The following is a 19,531-nucleotide window of genomic DNA, read 5'->3' as shown; positions in this document are numbered from 1 at the left end:
GCTGAACTTTGGCTTGGTACAGATATAGTTAATGGCACATTTGACATTTCGAAATAAATCTAAATAGATTAAAGTTAAATACATTTGAAATGCTCATGAAGAAAACATACAGCCTAACTATGCATATAGCATACTGTCAGAGAATGTCTACTAAATAAATAAACAAAATCCTTAAACAGGCTCTGATACTGTTTTTACATTGTGTGGGCGTGTCAAACGAAAGATCCAATCAGAGCACAGAAAGCATGTCCTTCACTTTCCACTATTCCGGCCAACAATCGGAAATTAATTTTGTTCCGCCGACATTTCGCGTCATCAGCTGGCCCTTTTACGTGACTCATCTTGAAATAGTTCTTTCACAATTCTTTGTGTCCAAACAACGTTGTAAAAAAGAATTTAGTGCTTGGTAAAATTCAGCTGTTAATGGACTCTAGCTAAACTAAATCAGTGTGGTAACCTGACATTGTAATTTATTATGGCTATGATGATGGTGACTTGATATTTTCTCGCTATCTAGTGTACTTTCAACTGTGACAGAAAGACTTCGCGTGAGTGTGATAGCGAGCCATTGCAGCAGCATGGCAATCATTAACTTGGATTCTAGAAACACAGAAAGTAACGCCATCCTTTAAAACCGAGGTAAGTTGACTTTAGGCTATAGTTTTCTTCCGTACTGTCAGTCTTCCGGTGACAGGATGAGAAAAAACAGAAACGGATTAGAATCCGTTTTCTTAAGCGATAACCTGTCAAGCCCAGCCCAAGCCCAGCTGCATAATGTTTACTAGAGTTGAGTGTTGAGTATGCATTGCATAAGCTGTGTGTACGTGTCTTTTTTCCAAACGTTTTTCTTGTCACATTGCAGGTCACATGTTGTATCCATAGCGTGCCTTATGTGATGGGTTCCTGGAACCCAGTTTCAAACCTGAGAAACTATGCTTCCCAACATCCTCCTGCGGTGACGTTCTTCTTGTGTCTGCTGATCCTTGCCCTCTCCTTCATCAGCATCAGCTCCTATGCCCACACACAGACCCTGCCCAATCCCGATACAAAGGTATGGTGTTGTGTCTAGTTTATACATCGTCTATAACACAGTACGTGTTGTTGTTGATGTTTAACCTGTGCAAATCGCTCATTTCCTTTCAGGACTGGAACAACTTCCTTTCCTCCATCGCCCTTCACCAGCTGTGTGAGGTGACCAATGGCACCACGGATGAACAGGTTTCTAGTCCTCCGATTGGACAGAAAACAGGTGGAAACTCATTGGAGAGCCCTTCCCAGACCCCACCTCCTGTGACCCAGTACTCCCTTCTGGTGCCACTGGCTCTGGTCCACAAGCCTGACGGCCAAACCCCAAAGGTTGTGGAGCTGCACACCAGTCTATCGGCCAGTCAGCTGGGCTTGACAGGTTAGTGTCCCCCACACATATCACATAAGAACCCACATTTAGCAGGAACAGTTGAAAGTTGAAAGTTTCTATTCTGAGCACGTTAATCAAGATTGTCTTGTGTACACAAAGGTTGTGCCGGTGGCCTCCTGTGTCTAATTTTGTCGCTGATTGTCATCAAGGGTACATTGGATCAATGTGTGAGATGCATGCGGTGGGATTGATTGATACGCTGTGTTTTTATCTTTTTCAGGTGATGAAACTGTGATTGTTGCTCTTCAAGTTTTCCCTCTCCCTACGGGGGAAAACACCTTCACCTGCCTTACTGTCAGCGCAGCTGCACACACTCTACCTCCAGCCCCGTGAGTCTATCACATCCTTCTTCTCACAGGACGGATGCATGTTGTACTGTGTGTGTGTGAGACAGTTCACATTTACATTTAGTAGACGGTTTTATACAGAGCGACTTATAGTAAGTACAGGGACATTCTCCCCCAGGTAACTAGGGTGAAGTTCCTTGCCCAAGTACACAACGTCATGTGCACCGGCCGGGATTCGAACTGGCCACCTTCAGATTACTAGCCCGATGCTCTAACTGCTCAGCCACCTGACTCCCTTTAGGCTTGATCTGTGTTGTTGTGTCCAGTCTTCCCCCTCAGTGTCCAACCAACGAAAAGATGAGCCCACCTGTCCAAGTGGTTACCGTGGAAACAGGTAGCCGGTCACCCACGGCCTCGCGTTTGTGTTACAGCCTGAAGTCCACCCACGACCCCACTCTCACAGCTGTGTTGACACAGGTGCAGGAAACAAAATAAACTCCTAAATATGCTGCGTTATTGCAGTTTTTTTTTTACACACAGAAAGCCAGAGAGTAATTTAAAATTTGTCATTTTTTTTTCTTCTTCTTCTGCAGGAGCAACAGGACATTGCAGTACAGCACCTGGTGGAAGTGAGTGTGGTTCTGCTGGGAATGTGTGTCCTGCTCTGTCTCTCTGCCAGCTTCACACACCCACATCGTCACCAAGGCAACGGCCTGGGCCTACAGATGGTAACATTCTACTTTCCGACTGAATGTTGTGTCCTTTGAACCTCACGTCCGATGAAGTACAATGTTATTATAATATTTCATTTTTATATATAGGAGCCCCTTATTGACTCCTGATATCGACCGTCATAAAACCAAGGAGAGATCATCGGTCACGGCACCAGGAAAGTGAGAGAACAGAAAAAGGACGGACAAAAATGACTTTTAAGGAGGAGTTTTGCCTTTTTTAAGACAATAATTCAATGGACCAACTAATTTCTTACTTGCTAATCTTGTGATTGATCATGAATTTAATAGGTATGTCAGTGTTTGCCCTTTAAATACCACCTTCAGGACCACCTCTAATAATAAACAGCTCTAATAGAGTTGTCAGCTAAATAAATAAAAAATCTATTTGCTCAAAGGCTGTCATAGTTCTTTGTTGGAAAATGTCATATAGTGTACTAAACCTTGCAAATTCTTGTGACTCAGTGTTCATCATTCCTTGACAGTAAGAATTAGCCTAATGGATGTTTTCATAAATGCAATAGAGAACACCCATTTAAACCACTTAAAATGTGTTTCATTCCTCCAGTCAACTCGAAGCAGTTTGTGTTGTTCAGTTCCACCCCTGGCATTACTGATGCAAGGCTCTCCTTTTACATTCCTCTAACTTGTAGTTTATCCTTTTATTGAGCCCCTGGCATTACTGTAATTCAAGGGTCAGAGTTAGGTAGTAACTCTTACAGGTGGTTGGATTCAAGCAGCCTCCAGTGCAGCCACACTGTGATCCTGAATATCATTTTAATACAAACTCTCCAGCAACTGTCCCAGTAGGCATTTCATTAACACAGCATCATCAACTCACGTGCTCCCTTAAAGTAACAAACGACGTTTCTTGCTTCAATAAGTTTAGCAACATATATAAAATATTTATGGACAAAAAATGGATGTCGCTACATTAGTTGGAAAGTAGTTATTTATGTGCTTGCTTTTTCCTATTTGTCTAGAGTGACAGAACTATTACCAAATCAGATGAATATGTACACATTTGAAGGTCTCTTATTGGCAGATAATACTGGAAAGAGGCGGATTTTGGTCTGGTTCCACCCCTTTTCGTAGCCAGTCCAAAGCTCGAAGAGCCGGACTGGAAGGAGCGATTGAGACAGGTTTCTAGTCTGTACTGCGGCCTACCGTGGAACTGTTAGTGTATGTATTATCGACGGAGAGCTAACTAGCTAGCTATGTCTAATTTCTTCTCATTTCTTTGACGGATATTTCACACGGACCTGGAGTGATTCTGAAGTTTCTTGCCCAGAAAAACGGTTTGCAAATTGGATGACTATACTCATGCGATCTTTGCAGGTGTTAGCTATAACGTTTAACAGCTTCACAGAATTCTATGATAAAAAAAAATGTGGGTGTGGGGGAAAACTAGAATGAGGTCATTACACCATTTATCGAAGCATGACTACATTGAAAGCCTTCAACACTGACAGTTTATCGTATCGCTTAAGCAGCTATTTTGGCAATAAAATGGCGTGAATAATGGGATACATTGGTGGGCTGATCCACATACATGGCAGACAAACAATGTCGTTCAGAACGAGTAGCTAGGCCTCCCACGTGAGTTTGATCAGTTTTGGGAGAACCGCTTGGAAAGAGGGGTTTATCAAGTTCTACTGGGCGGTCAGAGGGAGTTTTCTGGTCCTAGTCCTGAGAGCAAAGAAAAGGCACTGATGATAAAAAGCATAATAGTTTAATGTTCAGATATGCTCAGGTGAAACGTATTGTCAAGATACTCATCCCTCTTGACTGGGTTCGTTTTGCGTCCCTCATCTAGTAGTACGTAAAAGTATTTAAGAGCGTAATTTGACTCACAGGAAGTATTGAACAGCGCTTGAAACGCTCTATTTTCATAAACGTCTGACATTACACTGCCAAAAAACTGAAACAATAAAACGACATTCTGAAAAAAGGATAAAGGCTACCTGGCCGCCTAACGTAATACTAAACGAAATGGTTTTATTCCACAGAATTATTGTCTAAAAATATAATTTGGTGTCTACTGGACCAACGATATCGTTGGTCCAGTAGACACCAAATTATATTTTGCCCAAAACAGTTTTATGAATGAACTTGAGGGTGTTTTTTCAGATAACGTATTCTGAAACACTAAAACCTCTGAGGTACACTTTCTAACAAGGTGGATGCAAATGTTACTTGCTCACACTAAACCAAAATATAATGGGGGAAACTTAGAAATCATGGTTCCTACTTTCCAGGGCCTTCAAGAAGACCAGGAAGTAGTTTAAGTGAAAGGTCATGGCCTTCTCCAACTACAGCAGTCTGAACAGAGCTCAGCTTACCTTTGAGTATCTTCACACCAACTCGTAAGTATCATTTGAGAAATAAACAAACATGCACACGAAACAATTTACAAAAATATCAGGAACCAAGAGTACCCAGCTCAGCAAGAATTGTATTGTATGCTGGTCACTGCTGGTCACTTATCTCACAATTACATGTTTGCGTTCCATAAATCCACAGCTATTTTAACTTTATTTATAGAAGCTATTTTCTTTTAGAATAACTTAAGCACCACAGATTAAGGTCATGTTTAATGGTTTAATGTAGCCATCGTCCCTCTGCGGTGAAGGGCGTATTTGGTGGCATGAAGGAAGAAAAGATTCACTGAACAGAATAAAAAAGGTGAAGATGTCAAACACTATCAATAATTTGCAAGCCTCAGTTTGATGGAGGAGGCGGTACCAACATCAAGGATAGCAGTGGACTGGATTTCATTGGCTGGGAGGGCTGGGCCTCTAGAGATCATTGGCTGGGAAGGCTGGGCTTCAACAGTTGTCCATTATCCTTTCTTTCTCCATTCAACACAGCACTACTATTGACCGCCTGCTAAATGGTATCGGTCTAATATGCCACCAAGCCCACTTCCTGTGAGGCTGACGAAGCAGGGCACAGCTATGTGTTGCTGAATGACACCCTGAACACTAAAAGCAAAGCAAGGATTGTGCTTGTTATGCAAGACTATTTGAAACAACAGGGCTAGCTAGATATAAGACTGGCCAAGACCTTGTACATGAAGACCAACACCAGTGATCTAAACCTCTCATTGAGTCCAATTGTATTTCCTGTTTTTAAATGTTGCCACCCCCCCCCCCCCACCCCCCCCCCCCCCCACCGTGCAAACCAGCAACATAAAGAGAGACTTTTTGTTCCAGATTAAGTTAGAGGCGGTGAGCACACAGGAAGTGACGTGTCCAGGAGCAAAGATAAGGCTGTATGTAGTCACAGGAAATAGTAGGTGACAGGAAGCACACAGGACCAGTGGATAGAATGATAATCCACACAGACGACCATAAAAACAAACCCGTTAAGTGCCAAATATATTCAACTGTCACTTTAGCTACCTAATACAGAACCGGAGAAGGTCCCTGTGTCAGGGTCATGATTGGTTTGCTTCTGTAAGTTGTGATGTGCACTCGCACGTCGCTCATCTCCACAGCTTCCCTCATATGTACCTCACAATGCCCATCAAACCAGGTTGACCTTTAAAAGACCGGTTGTTGTTTGTCTCCAGGACAACACACGAGTTCCTGTTTGGAGCACTGGCTGAGCTCGTGGACAACTCCAGGTACAGGCGGTTTCTACAATGTCGTTTCCTGCACGCTAGACAGATACAAAACACCTTGAATCTACAGTGTGAAAAAAGGCGCAATTTGAGAATGACTGCAGTCTTCTGCTTCCGAGTCTCGAACACAAACAAACTCAGACAAGGACAGGTCATGAAGTCAGGATAATATTCCTCAAGTCAGGGTAATTCTCATTGGTCTGACCACCTGTCAATTATTTGTCTTACAGAGATGCCAATGCCACCCGAATTGACATCTATACAGGTACATGACTCCTGCGCTCGCAAACTCCCAACACACACACACACACACACCAACTCCTCCCTGCAAACACACACACTCCCAAAACACACACCAACATCTCCTTGATTACGTCTCCTGTTCTGATGCCTCTCCTGCTTCCTCCTGACCGTCAGAGAAAAAAGCCGACACGCGAGGAGGCTACATGCTCTGTTTCCTTGACGATGGCACTGGAATGGACCCGAGTGAGTGACATGGCTACCGTCATCAGACGACAAAGATACACAGGTCGAACGCCAGTCCATCAGACTAACCTCCCTCCCTCCATTTCTCCTCCACTTGGCTTTCAGACGAGGCAACTCACGTCATCCAGTTTGGAAAGTCCAGCAAACGCTTTCCAGAGTCCACTCACATCGGCCAGTACGGCAACGGACTCAAATCGTAAGACTTTCCTTTTCTCCTGATCACAGACGCCAGTGAGGCCGTGTCCAGTCAGCAGATCTGTGGTCGTCACTGCTGTGTTTCCTAAATGTTTGCCATCCAGGGGCTCCATGAGAATCGGAAAGGACTTCATTTTGTTCACCAAGAAGGAAGACACAATTTCCTGCCTGTTCCTGTCCAGAACGATCCCTGAAGAGGAGGGGCTGGATGAAGTGAGTGTTTGCCAAATAAATACGTTATTATTAGGTTTTATCCCCTCAGTGCTTAGGTGTATGGACTAAGTATACTTGAGTTGGGACCAGAGATGGGAAGTAACCAAGTACAAAATCTTTTTTTCAAAACTTTTGTTCAAATTGTTTTTGTTCAACCTTTTTTTTTGGGGGGGGGGGGGGGGGGGGGGGGGGGGGGGGATCCCCCCAAAAAATTCTAAGGTTGAATTTTTCTTCTTCAGGTGATCGTCCCTCTGCCCACCTGGGACCTGAAGACCAGGAGGCCGATCACTGCCGACATGGAGAAGTTCACCGTGGAGACGGGACTCATCTATAAGTACTCCCCCTTTAAAAACGAACAACAAACTAATGGAGCAGTTTAACAAGATCGAGAGCAGCAGTGGTAAGTGTGCGGGTGTTCAATGACTGTGTATATGTGTGGGTTGTCATAGCGATTAAACAGCACGTGTAAATATTGTATTTGTATCCCAGGTCAGCAAATAAAGGCTTAAGAAGTAATACAATGTCAAATACTTCACTCTAAAGACACTTCTAAGTGTTTCTCAAGGGTTTCAAAAGTGTTACGTCATAGTTACAGGGTGATCTTTATTAATACTGTTGAGAAAAAGAAAAAAAAACCTTTTCAGCCCTCCATGTGCTCAGAAATAGTTGCCTACGACAACCAGCATCCTTGGCACACGAACAGATACTCCCCTTTTCTCCTCCAGCTCGCCGTCAGAGTTGAGATAACGTTCAAGGCCTCAGGCAGTATTCTTCATGCTTAGTAAACAGAGTTGAACTGAGACAGGCCTCTAACGGCAGTTTTACACCCAGTGAAATATCAAACTTCAATAACAAGGTGTGCGTGTGGCCATGTCGTTGTGATCTGCTAAACTAGTGTGGCGTGTGTGTCGGTGCAGGGACCCTGGTGATCATATACAACTTGAAGCTGATGGACAACAGAGAGCCTGAGCTGGACGTGGAGACGGACCACCAGGACATCCTGATGGCAGGCACTCTCTCAGAGGGCGTGTGAGTAGCCTGCACCCCATCCTGCCCCCACATCCTGCCCCCACATCCTGCCCCCCCACCCTGCCCCCCCACCCCATCCCGCATCCTGCCCCCCGTCCTCACCACGCCAGCTCAACTCACTGTACATGCGGCCAGAGACGTATACCCCCCGTCGATGACATCACTTCCTCTCACCGCAGGAAGCCGGAGCGGCGGTCGTTCCGAGCGTACGCCGCCATTCTGTACATCGACCCTCGTATGAGGATCTTCATCCAGGGACACAAAGTGAGGACCAAGAGGATGTCCTGCTGTCTGTACAAACCAAGGTAACAGCGCCGGGTCGGAGGCCACAGCCCGGACCCGACTGGGCCTCCTCGTCTAAACTCTCCTCCTCAGCCTCTTCTACAACCTTTTAAGGCAGGGTTTTTATTCGCCATGAAAGTTTGCACAGACAAGGAATTTGCTTTGGCAGGAAGGTGCAAACATTAAACAAATAGGAATCTAAAATGTAAATATGAGGACTAACTATACTAAAGGTACATAACTAGCAATACTAAGTGGATGTCTTTTGAATGGCTTCAGAACTAACCGAGAGTCTTCTCAGGGTGTACAAGTACACGTCGACCCGCTTCAAAACCCGCGCTGAGCAGGAAGTGAAGAAAGCCGACCACCTTGCCAAGATCGGTGAGTCCAGCTGGAAGGACTCAGCCTGTAGCATCCTGTGGCCGATTCTGGGTCACTGGGCCGATTGTTGACCCTGCGTGTGTGTGTGTTTCAGCGGAGGAGAAAGCTCGCGAAGCGGAGAGCCAGAGTTTAGCAGTCGAAGCCAAATTGGGAGGTGACCTGTCCAAGGATGCACGAGTAAGCGTCGCTCTTGCATTGTAATATAAAGGCCTAGCTTGTTGTTAGAGTTGTTAGCTTTTTTTATTCTATAGTGTGAGTCCTCTAACCTCCCGCTCTGCCACAGGCCTCTCTGAGGAAGACCCAAGACTCTGCCATGATGCTGCGCCGTGACGCAGACATGAAGAAGAAGATCCTGGAGTCCAAACAAAGGTCTGACAGGACTACAGATGCTTTTGTCCTTCGGGTTAAAATAAATAGATCAAATACTTTGATTTGTACTGTACTTGACAGGATGAGTCACTTGTATCATGAAGGCATCTCGACAGAATGTCAACGGTCTGTATTTGGGCGGAATAATAACCATTCATCCTCCCTCCCTCTCATCTCAGGGCGTTGAAGGAGCCCAAGGAGCTGAACTTCATCTTCGGCGTGAACATCGACCAGCGGGACCTGGACGGCATGTTCGTGTACAACTGCTCCCGCCTCATCAAGATGTATGAGAAGACGGGGCCCCAGCTGGAGGGCGGCATGTGAGTGTGACGACCACGCCCGCTCGCTCCTTCTGGAGCGACACGCTCTCAGTCCGCTCTGTCTGTCCGTGTGTGTGTAACTGGCACGCTCGTGTGTGTGTTCTCCAGGGCGTGTGGGGGCGTGGTGGGCGTGGTGGACGTGCCCTACGTGGTGCTGGAGCCCACACACAACAAGCAGGACTTTGCGGACGCTAAAGAATACAGGCATCTTCTGAAAGCCATGGGAGAACATCTCGCCCAGTACTGGAAGGACAGCAACATCGGTGAGATTTGCCGCAAGCTCTCTGTTCCTCTGATGCTGCCACCGTGGGTCTGTGTGTTCAAGTCTGTGTGTGTGTGTGTTGCAGCTCAGAAGGGCATTGTGAAGTTCTGGGATGAGTTTGGCTACCTGTCAGCCAGCTGGTCAGCTCCGCCCTCCTCAGAGCAGCGCTACAAGAGACGACGCGCCATGGAGATTCCCCTCACCATACAGTGTGGTGAGACACACACACATACACACCATACAGTGTGATGAGACACACACCATACAGTGTGATGAGACACACACATACACACCATACAGTGTGATGAGACACACACATACACACCATACAGTGTGGTGAGACACACACACTCAGATTGGCATACTCGCCATAGAAATTCCTATCACTGTGTAACCACATTCACCCCAAGAAACAAGTGTGGTTATACACACACACAGACAAACAAAAATGCATACACGTGTGGCCACACACACACAGAGAGAGAGAGAGAGGGTGTGACCCGTGTGTTTGTGTGTTGTCTAGATAAGTGTTTAAAGTGGAGGACGTTGCCGTTCCAGATGGACGCTGTGGACAGACGCTACCCCGACAGCTGGGTCTGTCTGATGAACCCAGACAGCACCCAGGACAGGTACACACACACACACACACACGTAATACACACACACACACACACACGTAATACACACACACACACACACGTAATACACACACACACACACGTAATACACACACACACGTAATACACACACACACACACACGTAATACACACACACACACACACACGTAATACACACACACACACACACAGGTACACTCAGTGAGTCACACAGGCTTGTGGCGTGCCTGCAGGTGTGATGCAGCGGAGCAGAAGCAGAACCTGCCCTGCGGAGCTCTCAGGAAGGTGGTTCAAACGGCCGAGGACAAACAGAAGGAGCTGGCAGAGAAGATCAGACTGCAGCAGGAGAAGCTGCAGGCCCTGCAGGTACACACACACACTCTCACACACACTCAGCGTGGGGGCAGGGAGGACGGGGGGGGGGGGCTCTGTGTGTGAGGGTCTGCTCACTGTTGTGTGTTTTGGGTTCTGGGCCTGATAGAAAACCAGCACTATCAAATCGTCCGCAGACCTGAAGAAGCTGCCTCTGGACGTCAGCATGAGACCTGCCTCTGAGGGCTCTCCTCAGGTACACACACACACACACACTTAACTGTGTGCTGGGATTATTTACTCTGGAAATATTGGTTTCCTGCTCACTACTGACGTCCTGTTCTGTCTTTGTCTCCCAGGCCACCAGGTCGTCAGAGAGAGTCCTTACCCGGCCTCGCTCCCCTCCTCTCCCCGCCCACCTCAAAAACGCTCCCAGCATCCCGCCCCCGGTCACCCGGACGCCCACCGTCTCGGCCCGGTCGCCACGAACGACCGCACCTCCTCCTCCGGCACCCAAAGTCGACCAATCCCGAGCCAGAGCTGCAGCTAAGACCCCGCCCCCTGTAGCAAAGCCCGCCCCTAAAGCCCCAGCCAAAGCACCAGCTAAAACTCCCCCAGCCAGCCGAAACTCTCGGGTGTGTGTGTGTGTGTGTTTGTGTTCCTTAAGTACAGCAGTTAGTGTCAATGCAGTGATAGTGCTGTCTTGAGGGGTTTAAGTTGGTTGTAGGTGCTGATTTGTGAGCATCAGGGAAGCTCTCTGTGACAAGAAAACCAAGTTTGATCTGATGATCTTATGGCGTATGTTTCCGCTCAGACACCAGCCAAGTCATATCCAGCTAGAACCTCCGCTCTGGGCAACACACGCAAGAGAGTGGTGGAGGAAGATGAGAGTGAGGATGAAGACGAGGAAGAACAGGAGGAGGAAGAGGAGGAGAAGGAGGAAGACAGCGAAGAGGAGAGCGAGGAGGAAATTCTGCCCAGGAAATCCAAGATGGCCGCCGCCGCAGGGAGCCGAGGAAAAGCTGTGGAAAAGGCCACTCCTGCCAAGCGGGGCAAAGTGACCGAGGTACAAACATGCACTTACACACACATGTACATACACATAAATAGTCACACACACACACGTGAGGATCAAATCTAACCTACATCAGTGAGAGGCGTATTACATGATGCAGTGAGCCAGGCAGGTAATGGTTGTAATGGAGGACAGAGAACCAAAGGACTCCCGTACACTGTTACCACACAGCCTCAGCAGCACTGGGAGAAGGCCAGGCCCACCTGGTCACATGCCCTCAGGTAGGACTAAGATGATACCAGAGCTGTCAGTCAGAGCTTCTGCCATGTTCACCCCCCCCCCCCCCCTCCCCCCTAGTCTGGAAAGGGAGGCGTGATCGCCACGGCAACACGGACGCCCCCCGCCACCCCCGCCCTCAGCCAGCAAAGCCACACCCGCCTCCACCCCTAAACCCATCCCCTCAGCGCAGGCCGGGTCTAAAACCAAGGTACTGACTAGTGACTGCCCCCCCCCCCCCCCCCCCCCCCCGACCTAATCATCCGTCTGGTGGTGTCACCGACACAGAGCAAGAGATTACAAACCTCTCTCTGAATAGTCCTATCTCTCCCTCCTAACCCAATCAAAAGTCCTATCTCTCCCTCCTAACCCAATCAAAACAGTCCTATCTCTCCCTCCTAACCCAATCAAAACAGTCCTATCTCTCCCTCCCAACCCAATCAAAACAGTCCTATCTCTCCCTCCTAACTCTTCATATCCGTCTTCCTATCTCGATCCTTACTAGACTACTCCTCCATCTTCTTGAAATCCAACCGGTTCTATTCTCCTCTGCTCTCAAGTCTTCATTGATTGGGTGTTTGTCTTGGGAAGCAGGGCTCTCTCTCTTTCTCTGTGTGCTGGTTCTATTAGAGAGCGGGATCCCTGTCTGATCTGTGCCGCATCTGCAGGTATCTGATGATGACCACGATAACGAGCCTGAGAAGGACTTGAAGAACACTCAGAAAGGTGAGACACGACCTGAACTCCAGGTGAACTGCCGGTGAACTCTCCTCTCCATCTGCTCAGTGGACCATGGACTGGAACACTCAGTGTGTGTGTGTGTGTGTGTTATGGTTAGACAAGGGTCTGCTGGTGGAAGTTCGCGTCAACAAGGAATGGTACACTGGGAAAGTGGTTGCCGTGGAGTCAAACAAACAGAGCGTGCGCTGGAAGGTGAAGTTTGACTACGTACCCAGGTCCACGCCGAAAGACCGCTGGTGAGGTCACCCTTCCTGTGTGTAAATATTTGTGTGTTTTGTCCATTTTGTCTTTGGCTGACATTGGCGTGTGTGTGGTTGCAGGGTGTTTAAAGGCAGCGAGGATGTGAGGTTGATGAGGCCCCCTTCCCCAATCACACAGACCCCAGACACACAGCAGGGGGCGGAGCCAGAGAAAGGCCCCGCCCCCATGGAGCCAGACACCACCCAACCAGGAACCAGTCGAGAGGTGACCGAGAGCCTGGTCACCATGATGAGGTAACGTGAGAACGCTCCTCTTTTCTGGAACCATCCAGAGAGGGGAGAGGGGGCCAGGGGGTGACGGGAATACAAGTGTCTCACCTTACTGTCTGTCTGTGTGTGTGTACCTCTCCAGGACACTGCTGCGGTATTTCTTCCCTCCTGACTTCCGGATCCCTAAGGACGATGTCAACAGCATGACGGCCGAGGAGCTGGTAGCCTTTCCCATGGTGAGCCTGACCCCTGACCCCCCCCCCCCCCCCCCCCCCCCCTTTGCCCTTAATCTGTACCTAGGAAGACCCCAGCGATCCTTAGACATTAAACCATCTGCACATCTCATGGTCTCATACACAGACATATTTAGGGTTCCCATGGGCCTTGAAAATCCTTGAAAAGTTTGTGAAATCTATATATATCTATGTACTGAGAGTGTGTGTGTGTGTGTCTCCTCTGTAGAAGGAGTACTTCCAGCAGTACGAGCTGGGCCTGCAGGCGCTGTGTAACTCGTACCAGAACCGTGCGGACGCCAGGGCCAAGGCCGTGGAGGAGAAGAGCAGCAGCGCCGAGACCAAGTTGAAGGAGGCGGACGAGAAGCTGCAGAAGCTGCGGACCAACATCGTGGCCCTGCTGCAGAAGGTCCAGGAGGTAAACCCCGCTCACGCTCGCTGTGTTCACAGGGAATGTTTTGAAGGAATGTGCGCAGGGTAGGGCTATACTGAACGGGTTTGGAGACGGGATGCCAAGTACTGCTTTCTCTCTGTCGCTCTGTCCCTCTCCCCCTCCCTTCAGACTCTCTCACACACACACTGTCTCACTCTATCACACACACACACAGTCTCACTCTCTCACACGCACAGTAACTAACATGTGACCCTCCTGCAGGACATTGACATAAACACAGACGATGAACTGGACGCTTATATAGAAGACCTGCTCACCAAGGGAGACTAAACCACAGAAGATGACCAGAAGAGGAAAGGCTGGAGAGGAGAGAGAGGCTCCTGGACTCCTGACAGGACGAACACGCGCTCTGCTCTCTCTCCCTCTTCTCACCACCAGCGCTCTGTTCGATCGAGGGCTTGGGGTTTTACCTTGTCAGTCCATGCCAACGCGCTTCTGTGTTCGCGGGGCGGGGGGTGTGGCGTACACGAGCACACGCGTCCTGAGCACAGGGGAACGAACCCCTCTGTTGATTAGACTCCTGTTTGTTTTTATAAAACGGCAGTTATTTTTCACCTTATATCGTTTCTGTTTAGCTGCTCGTCCGTGTTCTCTCTGGGTTTGGATGGGTTCTAGGGCATGTTTTCATTTTAGTCCATTTGTATATCAGCTAGCAACTTTATGTAAAATCTATATTATACTATGGTAGGCTTTGTTCGTGTCAAATCTGTCCTGAATCTGTGGGTCTGATGCCTTTTACTGGGTCTGTTTAACTTCAGAACTGTCTGAGGACTCTGAAAGAATTCTTGTGTTGACCCGTGATTGGAATAAGAGAAACTGCCTAGTCATGATTTTCAGAGTGTGTGTTTAAAGAATTACTGAAGCAGTCCGTGTACTAACACTCACCAGGACTCTCCTTTTTCTCCTCAGAGTAGTCTATCTACCTATTGTGTTGCTTGGGTATCGCACTCACGAAATGTAACTACTTACTGCGTTTTATCAGTATGGTTATGTCCACACCGCCCTTGTTATTGTGACTTGACTGTTCTCTGTGTTTGTTTTGATCTCTTATCGTTTTTTGAATAATAATTTCAGTTGCGTTACCCAAAGGTCTGTGTTCATATTATATTCGGTGCCCATGTTTCTTCTAAAATATATTTTTACCATGTCATGGCAACATTTTATTGAAAGGTGCACGTAAAATGACCTTTGTATTACCATTAAAGAAAAATAAAGTATTTTTCACTGATCTACTAATGGAGCAACAATAAAAAAGGTTCCATAACTATTCCACTGAAATGTGTTTTTGTCACGTGATGTTGCACTCCGTGATCCAGTCTAGGACTTTTATTTTGAAATAAGTTATAGTGCTTTTGGAAGAGGTTGAAGAGGTAAGGTAGCCACGCAGATTGTCAACAAAACTACATTTTTCCATTGGAATAATGCTTGAGCGTCAGTTTGAAATGCCATATTTCTAGAAATTAAAATACTTAAGTGAATGCATTAACTTAAGATAACTAAAAACGTATCTTTGCATGACTCATTTACAGTGTAAGTTTAGTTAATGCGGTTCTTTAACAAAACAAAATACGGAAAATAACAATGCCAGTTTTGATCTTAGTTTTATGTTATGCAGATAGATCTGTTAATATTGTAATTCTAGAAGAACAGAAGACAATTGCATTGCTTGCCTCAGATGACCCTTGACACAGTTTCGCGAAGTTGAGGCGATTTGAAAAAGATTGGAACTAGCACGTACCTCTCCTTCAATCAATGCATTATTAAAGGGATATTTCACTAATAAATCAAGTCCATTTTATTTATCCCACTAGGGGGCATTTGTTTGTAGAAAGGTATTAAACACATTCAATCATAAATACGACATAAACAGCATACCTGACACCACACAGGGACAACACAGTACAAGGATCACTACATAAACAGCACTAGGACTAAAATGTAAACGTTTAATATCACCAAGCATAATAAAAATTGGCCAATCATCTGCACATGCAAGTCAATGCAACCTAAGTCATTATATTTCAGCCAATTCCTAATGATGTCAGTGAGGCGGCTGTTCCTCAAATGTCAGGTAACGGGAAACCGTTACCGGATCTTCCGCGGGCTCACCACCCGGCCTGACAACGTGGTTCAGCATGCGGACAACGAGTGGAACGCAGAGGGGCATCCGGCTTTCTCCCGTGCCGGAATAGGAGCGTTCTTCCAAGACAGACCAGCGCTGAAGAACCCCTTCCTAGAAGATGCACTGCTTAAAAGCTACCTTAGGAGACATGTTTCTCATGAGGTGAGTATCCTTACAAGGACTGTTAGGTTCAGAGCTGTCTTAGCTTCACTAGGATAACAGTGATGGCTGTGTCTTCACATGTGCAAAACATTGCTATCACTAGTATCTGTCTGTGTTTTCAAAGACTGTGTTGTCAGACCTGTGTCAGTTTGGAGAGAAGTTGTCTACGGAGGTGGATGGGTGGGGTCGGGAGTGTGAGGTCACGCCTCCTAAGCTCGTGCACTTTGATCCCTGGGGTCGCCGTGTCGACCACATCGTGACCTCTCCCGCCTGGGGACGCATGAAGGACCTTTCCGCAAAGGAGGGGATGGTTGCTATTGGATACGAGAGGACCTATGGCGAGTGGAGGTTAGGCCGCCCAACTGTCATCTTTCACTGTGCTTCCACATTCCCTCAAACTTGAAAACATGTATAAATATGTGTGTTTGTGTTTGTGTTTCAGTCGTGTGTACCAGATGAGTAAGCTCTACATGTACTCCCCTTCCTCTGGCCTCTTCACCTGTCCTCTTGCCATGACTGATGGAGCTGCCAAAGTCATGCAGGTGCAGCATAGGAAACAGGCCCTCGGCAGTCCACTTTGTGTTTGTCATCAAAATCCTTCTATATGTGTGTGACCTTGTGTTCACATGTCCCATGTAGTCTCTGGGAGTGCCCTGGATGGTGGAGGAGGCTTTCGGACGCTTGACCAGCCGTGACCCTGACAGGTTCTGGACGTCCGGCCAGTGGATGACTGAACGAAGGGGAGGTTCTGACGTGGGTCAGTCCCCCCCTGTCTCAGTATGGGCCGTAGCCATCGGCGAACGGCCAGCAGTGGATTCTGATTGGATGAAGATTAAAAAAAACACCCTGTCGTTTGTCGGTGGTTGCATATTTTTCTGAGTGTCTCTGTCTCTGCACGTGCAGGAAGTGGGACTGAGACGGTGGCAGTGCGGCAGGGAGACGGCTCATACAAGCTACACGGCTTCAAGTGGTTCACGTCCGCGACCGACGCGGACATGACCCTCACCCTGGCCAGAGTCCAGGACGGAGGGGGATCCACCACACAGGTACTGCACCTTTCACTCAGGTCGTCGTTCGAAATCCTCGTATCTCTTCTACTTCACTCCACCTCTCCACACGGGACACAGAAGTTTCAGTCACTCCTCACTGCCAGCTCTCGACACACCTCCAGCCTGTGTGTGTGTCTCGTCCCGTCTCTCCAGGGCTCCAGAGGGTTGTCTCTCTTCTATGCGGAGGTGAGCCGGGATCAGGACGGCCTGCTGAGGGGCATCGAGGTCCAAAGGCTGAAGGACAAACTGGGCACCAGACAGATGCCCACAGCTGAGCTGCTGCTGGACGGCCTGCCCGCACACAAGGTACGCGCAACGCCCCACGACCCCCCTAACCCCCCCAATACTAGGGTTCATTTGAGCTTATATGGAGGATGGGTGGTAGATCATTAGTAGAGCATTCGACTGACAACTCCCAACTCTGTACATGGCTCTGTTTAGCATCTGCTGTTCGAATACGTTGCATGTCGTCGCATTCACGCTACAGTGGGATTCATCTGTGGACTGAGCAGCATTTAAACACAGTTGGAATGTTCAGTTGTCAAAAGACGGTAGGGGCGTGGCCTCCATCGCCAGCATGCTGACAGTGACCCGGATCCACAACAGTGTGGCGGCAGTGGGAGCCATGAGGAGGTAACTTCCTGTTTCCTGCTTCCTCCTAAACCGACTTCTTAAGATGATTCAAAACCAACAAATGTTTTACGTGCTTAGTTATGTTTTGTGAATAGTGTGTGTGTGTGTCACAGGGTGGTCCAGCTGTCTCGTGACTACGCCACCCGCCGCACTGCCTTTGGGAAGCTCCTGAAGGAGCACCCTCTCCACATGCAGACGCTGGCCAGGCTGGAGGTGGAGACTCGCGGGGCCTTCATGCTCGTCATGGACGTGTGTCGCCTGATTGGCCGAGAGGAAACTGGACACGCCTCCCAGCTGGAGGCCCACCTCTTGCGCTTGCTCACACCCGTGGCCAAACTGTACACTGGGAAACAGGTGGTTCACCTCACGGCCCGTCCACACACACATGCCAGGTAGACGGAGGTGTGTATTGGTTGTTGTGAATGTTGTCAGTTTTACTGTGTGTTGGGCCTCAGGCGGTTGCTGTGGTGTCAGAGGGTTTGGAGAGTTTCGGGGGGCAGGGCTATATCGAAGACACCGGGTTGCCAGGACTACTCAGGGACGCACAGGTGGGTCACCTGACTCAGGGACGCACAGGTGTGAGGGCCCTGGATTCATAAGGTCTCATTGGCAAGCGGGACCTGTTGTATCTCACTCTCCCTCTAACTCTCTCTCTCTTTCTGTTTTCCTCTCATCTCTCTCTATCTTCCACTAACTCCTCTATTTCCCTCCCTACCTCCCCAGGTGTTAAGCATCTGGGAGGGGACGACCAACGTGCTGTCCCTGGACGTGCTGCGCTGTGTGGCTCGCAGCTCCGGGCAGGTTCTCCAGGCCTACTTCACCCACACCAAGGTCAGCGCCCGGGCACGAGGCGGACAGCCAAGCCACACTGTTCCCATGTCATACTGCCGTGTACCAAGTGGGTGTTCACATGCTCTCCCACCCCATCCTCTCCTCTGTCCCCCTGGCCCCCAGACCCTGCTGGAGGCGGCCTCTGGTGTCCCTGCCCTGGCCCCGGCCGTGACGGCTGTAGACAGCGCCCTCTCTGGACTGGGGGTCTTTGTACAGGCAGCAGCCAACAGGCCTCCCAGCTACCTGCAGCTGGCAGCTAGAGACTTGGCATACAGTCTGGCTCGCATCTACATGGGTACGTAGCCTGGCGTACAGCACACACACACACACACACGGATGTGTTTATCATGAGCTTGAACTGTGGAGACTAGACTAGAATTAATGTGTGTGTGTTTTAGGTGCCCTGCTTATTGACCATGCCTCCTGGGAGGAAGCTTGTTCTACTGATGCCTATGCAGCGCTCAGGTTAGTACACACACACACAGACACTGTACATGTAATATCACATATAATATGTCACATGTTGGCGGGGATACGTTACATATCACAACATCTGTGTGTCTCAGGTGGTGTGAGCAGGACTTGTGTCCAGTGGTCAGCCAGGAGAAAAGAGGTTGTTACGAACCCAGGACCCCGCCCCTTGATGCTGCTTTGGTCTACGGGGAACCAATCAGTGACTGAGTACCTCCAAATGAGCCAATCACATCCTGTTTTGATGCTGCTTTAAAATGGATATTAAAGAGTAATGACATGGCTCTATGTCAGCCTTAGTCCACCGCTTCATGTGATCCACCAGAAATTACTCTTTGGTGAAAAGTTGTGGATGTGTGATTTTTCATGATTATATTCCTTTTGGAGACAGGATTGACCAATATACCATAAATACTACTTTTCCAATGCCATGAACTGTGAAATAAAATATAGATTTAATCTGAGCCGTGTCGTAAATGAGCTCCAGAGGTGAAGTGTTGCTGCCTGAACATGTCAACATGCCAAGGGGGACGGGCTTAAACTCAAG

General features: G+C 48.3%; 3 protein-coding genes across 4 annotated transcripts; all 3 read left to right on the top strand.

Moving 5' to 3' along the window:
- The first annotated feature begins 274 nt into the window (after positions 1-274).
- On the top strand, positions 275-2,832 carry zgc:158398 (uncharacterized protein LOC568894 homolog). 2 transcript variants are annotated; one of them, XM_047048335.1, is made up of 8 exons: positions 287-406; positions 518-639; positions 863-1,051; positions 1,144-1,405; positions 1,638-1,746; positions 2,031-2,181; positions 2,298-2,432; positions 2,526-2,832. In XM_047048335.1, the coding sequence occupies exons 3-8, from the start codon at positions 896-898 to the stop codon at positions 2,544-2,546; spliced, it is 834 nt and encodes a 277-aa protein (XP_046904291.1). In that variant the 5' UTR covers positions 287-406; positions 518-639; positions 863-895; the 3' UTR covers positions 2,547-2,832. The 2 variants fall into 2 exon arrangements, with proteins under 2 accessions (XP_046904292.1, XP_046904291.1); XM_047048336.1 differs by having other exon boundaries at positions 275-639.
- A 723-nt stretch (positions 2,833-3,555) lies between these two features.
- Positions 3,556-14,994, top strand: morc2 (MORC family CW-type zinc finger 2). The gene is given in 28 exon segments (XM_047048215.1): positions 3,556-3,617; positions 4,694-4,801; positions 6,010-6,063; positions 6,291-6,325; positions 6,478-6,546; positions 6,652-6,742; positions 6,846-6,954; positions 7,194-7,316; positions 7,318-7,354; positions 7,872-7,983; positions 8,163-8,288; positions 8,567-8,646; positions 8,741-8,823; positions 8,930-9,015; positions 9,195-9,335; positions 9,444-9,598; positions 9,683-9,811; positions 10,121-10,226; positions 10,449-10,581; positions 10,697-10,783; positions 10,887-11,162; positions 11,342-11,593; positions 12,487-12,544; positions 12,657-12,795; positions 12,880-13,053; positions 13,172-13,265; positions 13,492-13,680; positions 13,918-14,994. Coding segments are annotated over 27 exon segments (3,075 nt in total). The 5' UTR covers positions 3,556-3,617; positions 4,694-4,733; the 3' UTR covers positions 13,987-14,994.
- Positions 14,995-15,040: 46 nt separating this feature from the next.
- LOC124486537 (acyl-CoA dehydrogenase family member 11-like) lies at positions 15,041-19,447 on the top strand. The gene is made up of 14 exons (XM_047048216.1): positions 15,041-15,086; positions 15,742-16,000; positions 16,125-16,348; positions 16,443-16,542; positions 16,640-16,757; positions 16,904-17,046; positions 17,203-17,355; positions 17,588-17,682; positions 17,796-18,036; positions 18,138-18,230; positions 18,406-18,513; positions 18,637-18,808; positions 18,912-18,978; positions 19,080-19,447. The coding sequence occupies exons 2-14, from the start codon at positions 15,752-15,754 to the stop codon at positions 19,192-19,194; spliced, it is 1,878 nt and encodes a 625-aa protein (XP_046904172.1). The 5' UTR covers positions 15,041-15,086; positions 15,742-15,751; the 3' UTR covers positions 19,195-19,447.
- Positions 19,448-19,531: the final 84 nt, after the last annotated feature.

The sequence above is a fragment of the Hypomesus transpacificus genome, chromosome 24, assembly GCF_021917145.1.
Source record: "Hypomesus transpacificus isolate Combined female chromosome 24, fHypTra1, whole genome shotgun sequence".
Taxonomy (NCBI): Eukaryota; Metazoa; Chordata; class Actinopteri; order Osmeriformes; family Osmeridae; genus Hypomesus; species Hypomesus transpacificus.
This window is presented reverse-complemented; position numbering and strand designations above follow the sequence as displayed.

What these genes read in the sequence shown, in the direction of transcription:
- zgc:158398 (XM_047048336.1), top strand. Translation starts at nt 896, where the DNA reads ATGGGTTCCTGGAACCCAGTTTCAAACCTGAGAAACTATGCTTCCCAA. An exon ending in TGCCCAATCCCGATACAAAG is followed by an intron (nt 1,052 to 1,143) that starts GTATGGTGTTGT and finishes ATTTCCTTTCAG; the next exon opens with GACTGGAACAACTTCCTTTC. An exon ending in CAGTCAGCTGGGCTTGACAG is followed by an intron (nt 1,406 to 1,637) that starts GTTAGTGTCCCC and finishes TATCTTTTTCAG; the next exon opens with GTGATGAAACTGTGATTGTT.
- LOC124486537 (XM_047048216.1), top strand. Translation starts at nt 15,752, where the DNA reads ATGATGTCAGTGAGGCGGCTGTTCCTCAAATGTCAGGTAACGGGAAAC. An exon ending in ACGGCCTGCCCGCACACAAG is followed by an intron (nt 17,356 to 17,587) that starts GTACGCGCAACG and finishes TGGAATGTTCAG; the next exon opens with TTGTCAAAAGACGGTAGGGG. An exon ending in TCTGGCTCGCATCTACATGG is followed by an intron (nt 18,809 to 18,911) that starts GTACGTAGCCTG and finishes TGTGTGTTTTAG; the next exon opens with GTGCCCTGCTTATTGACCAT.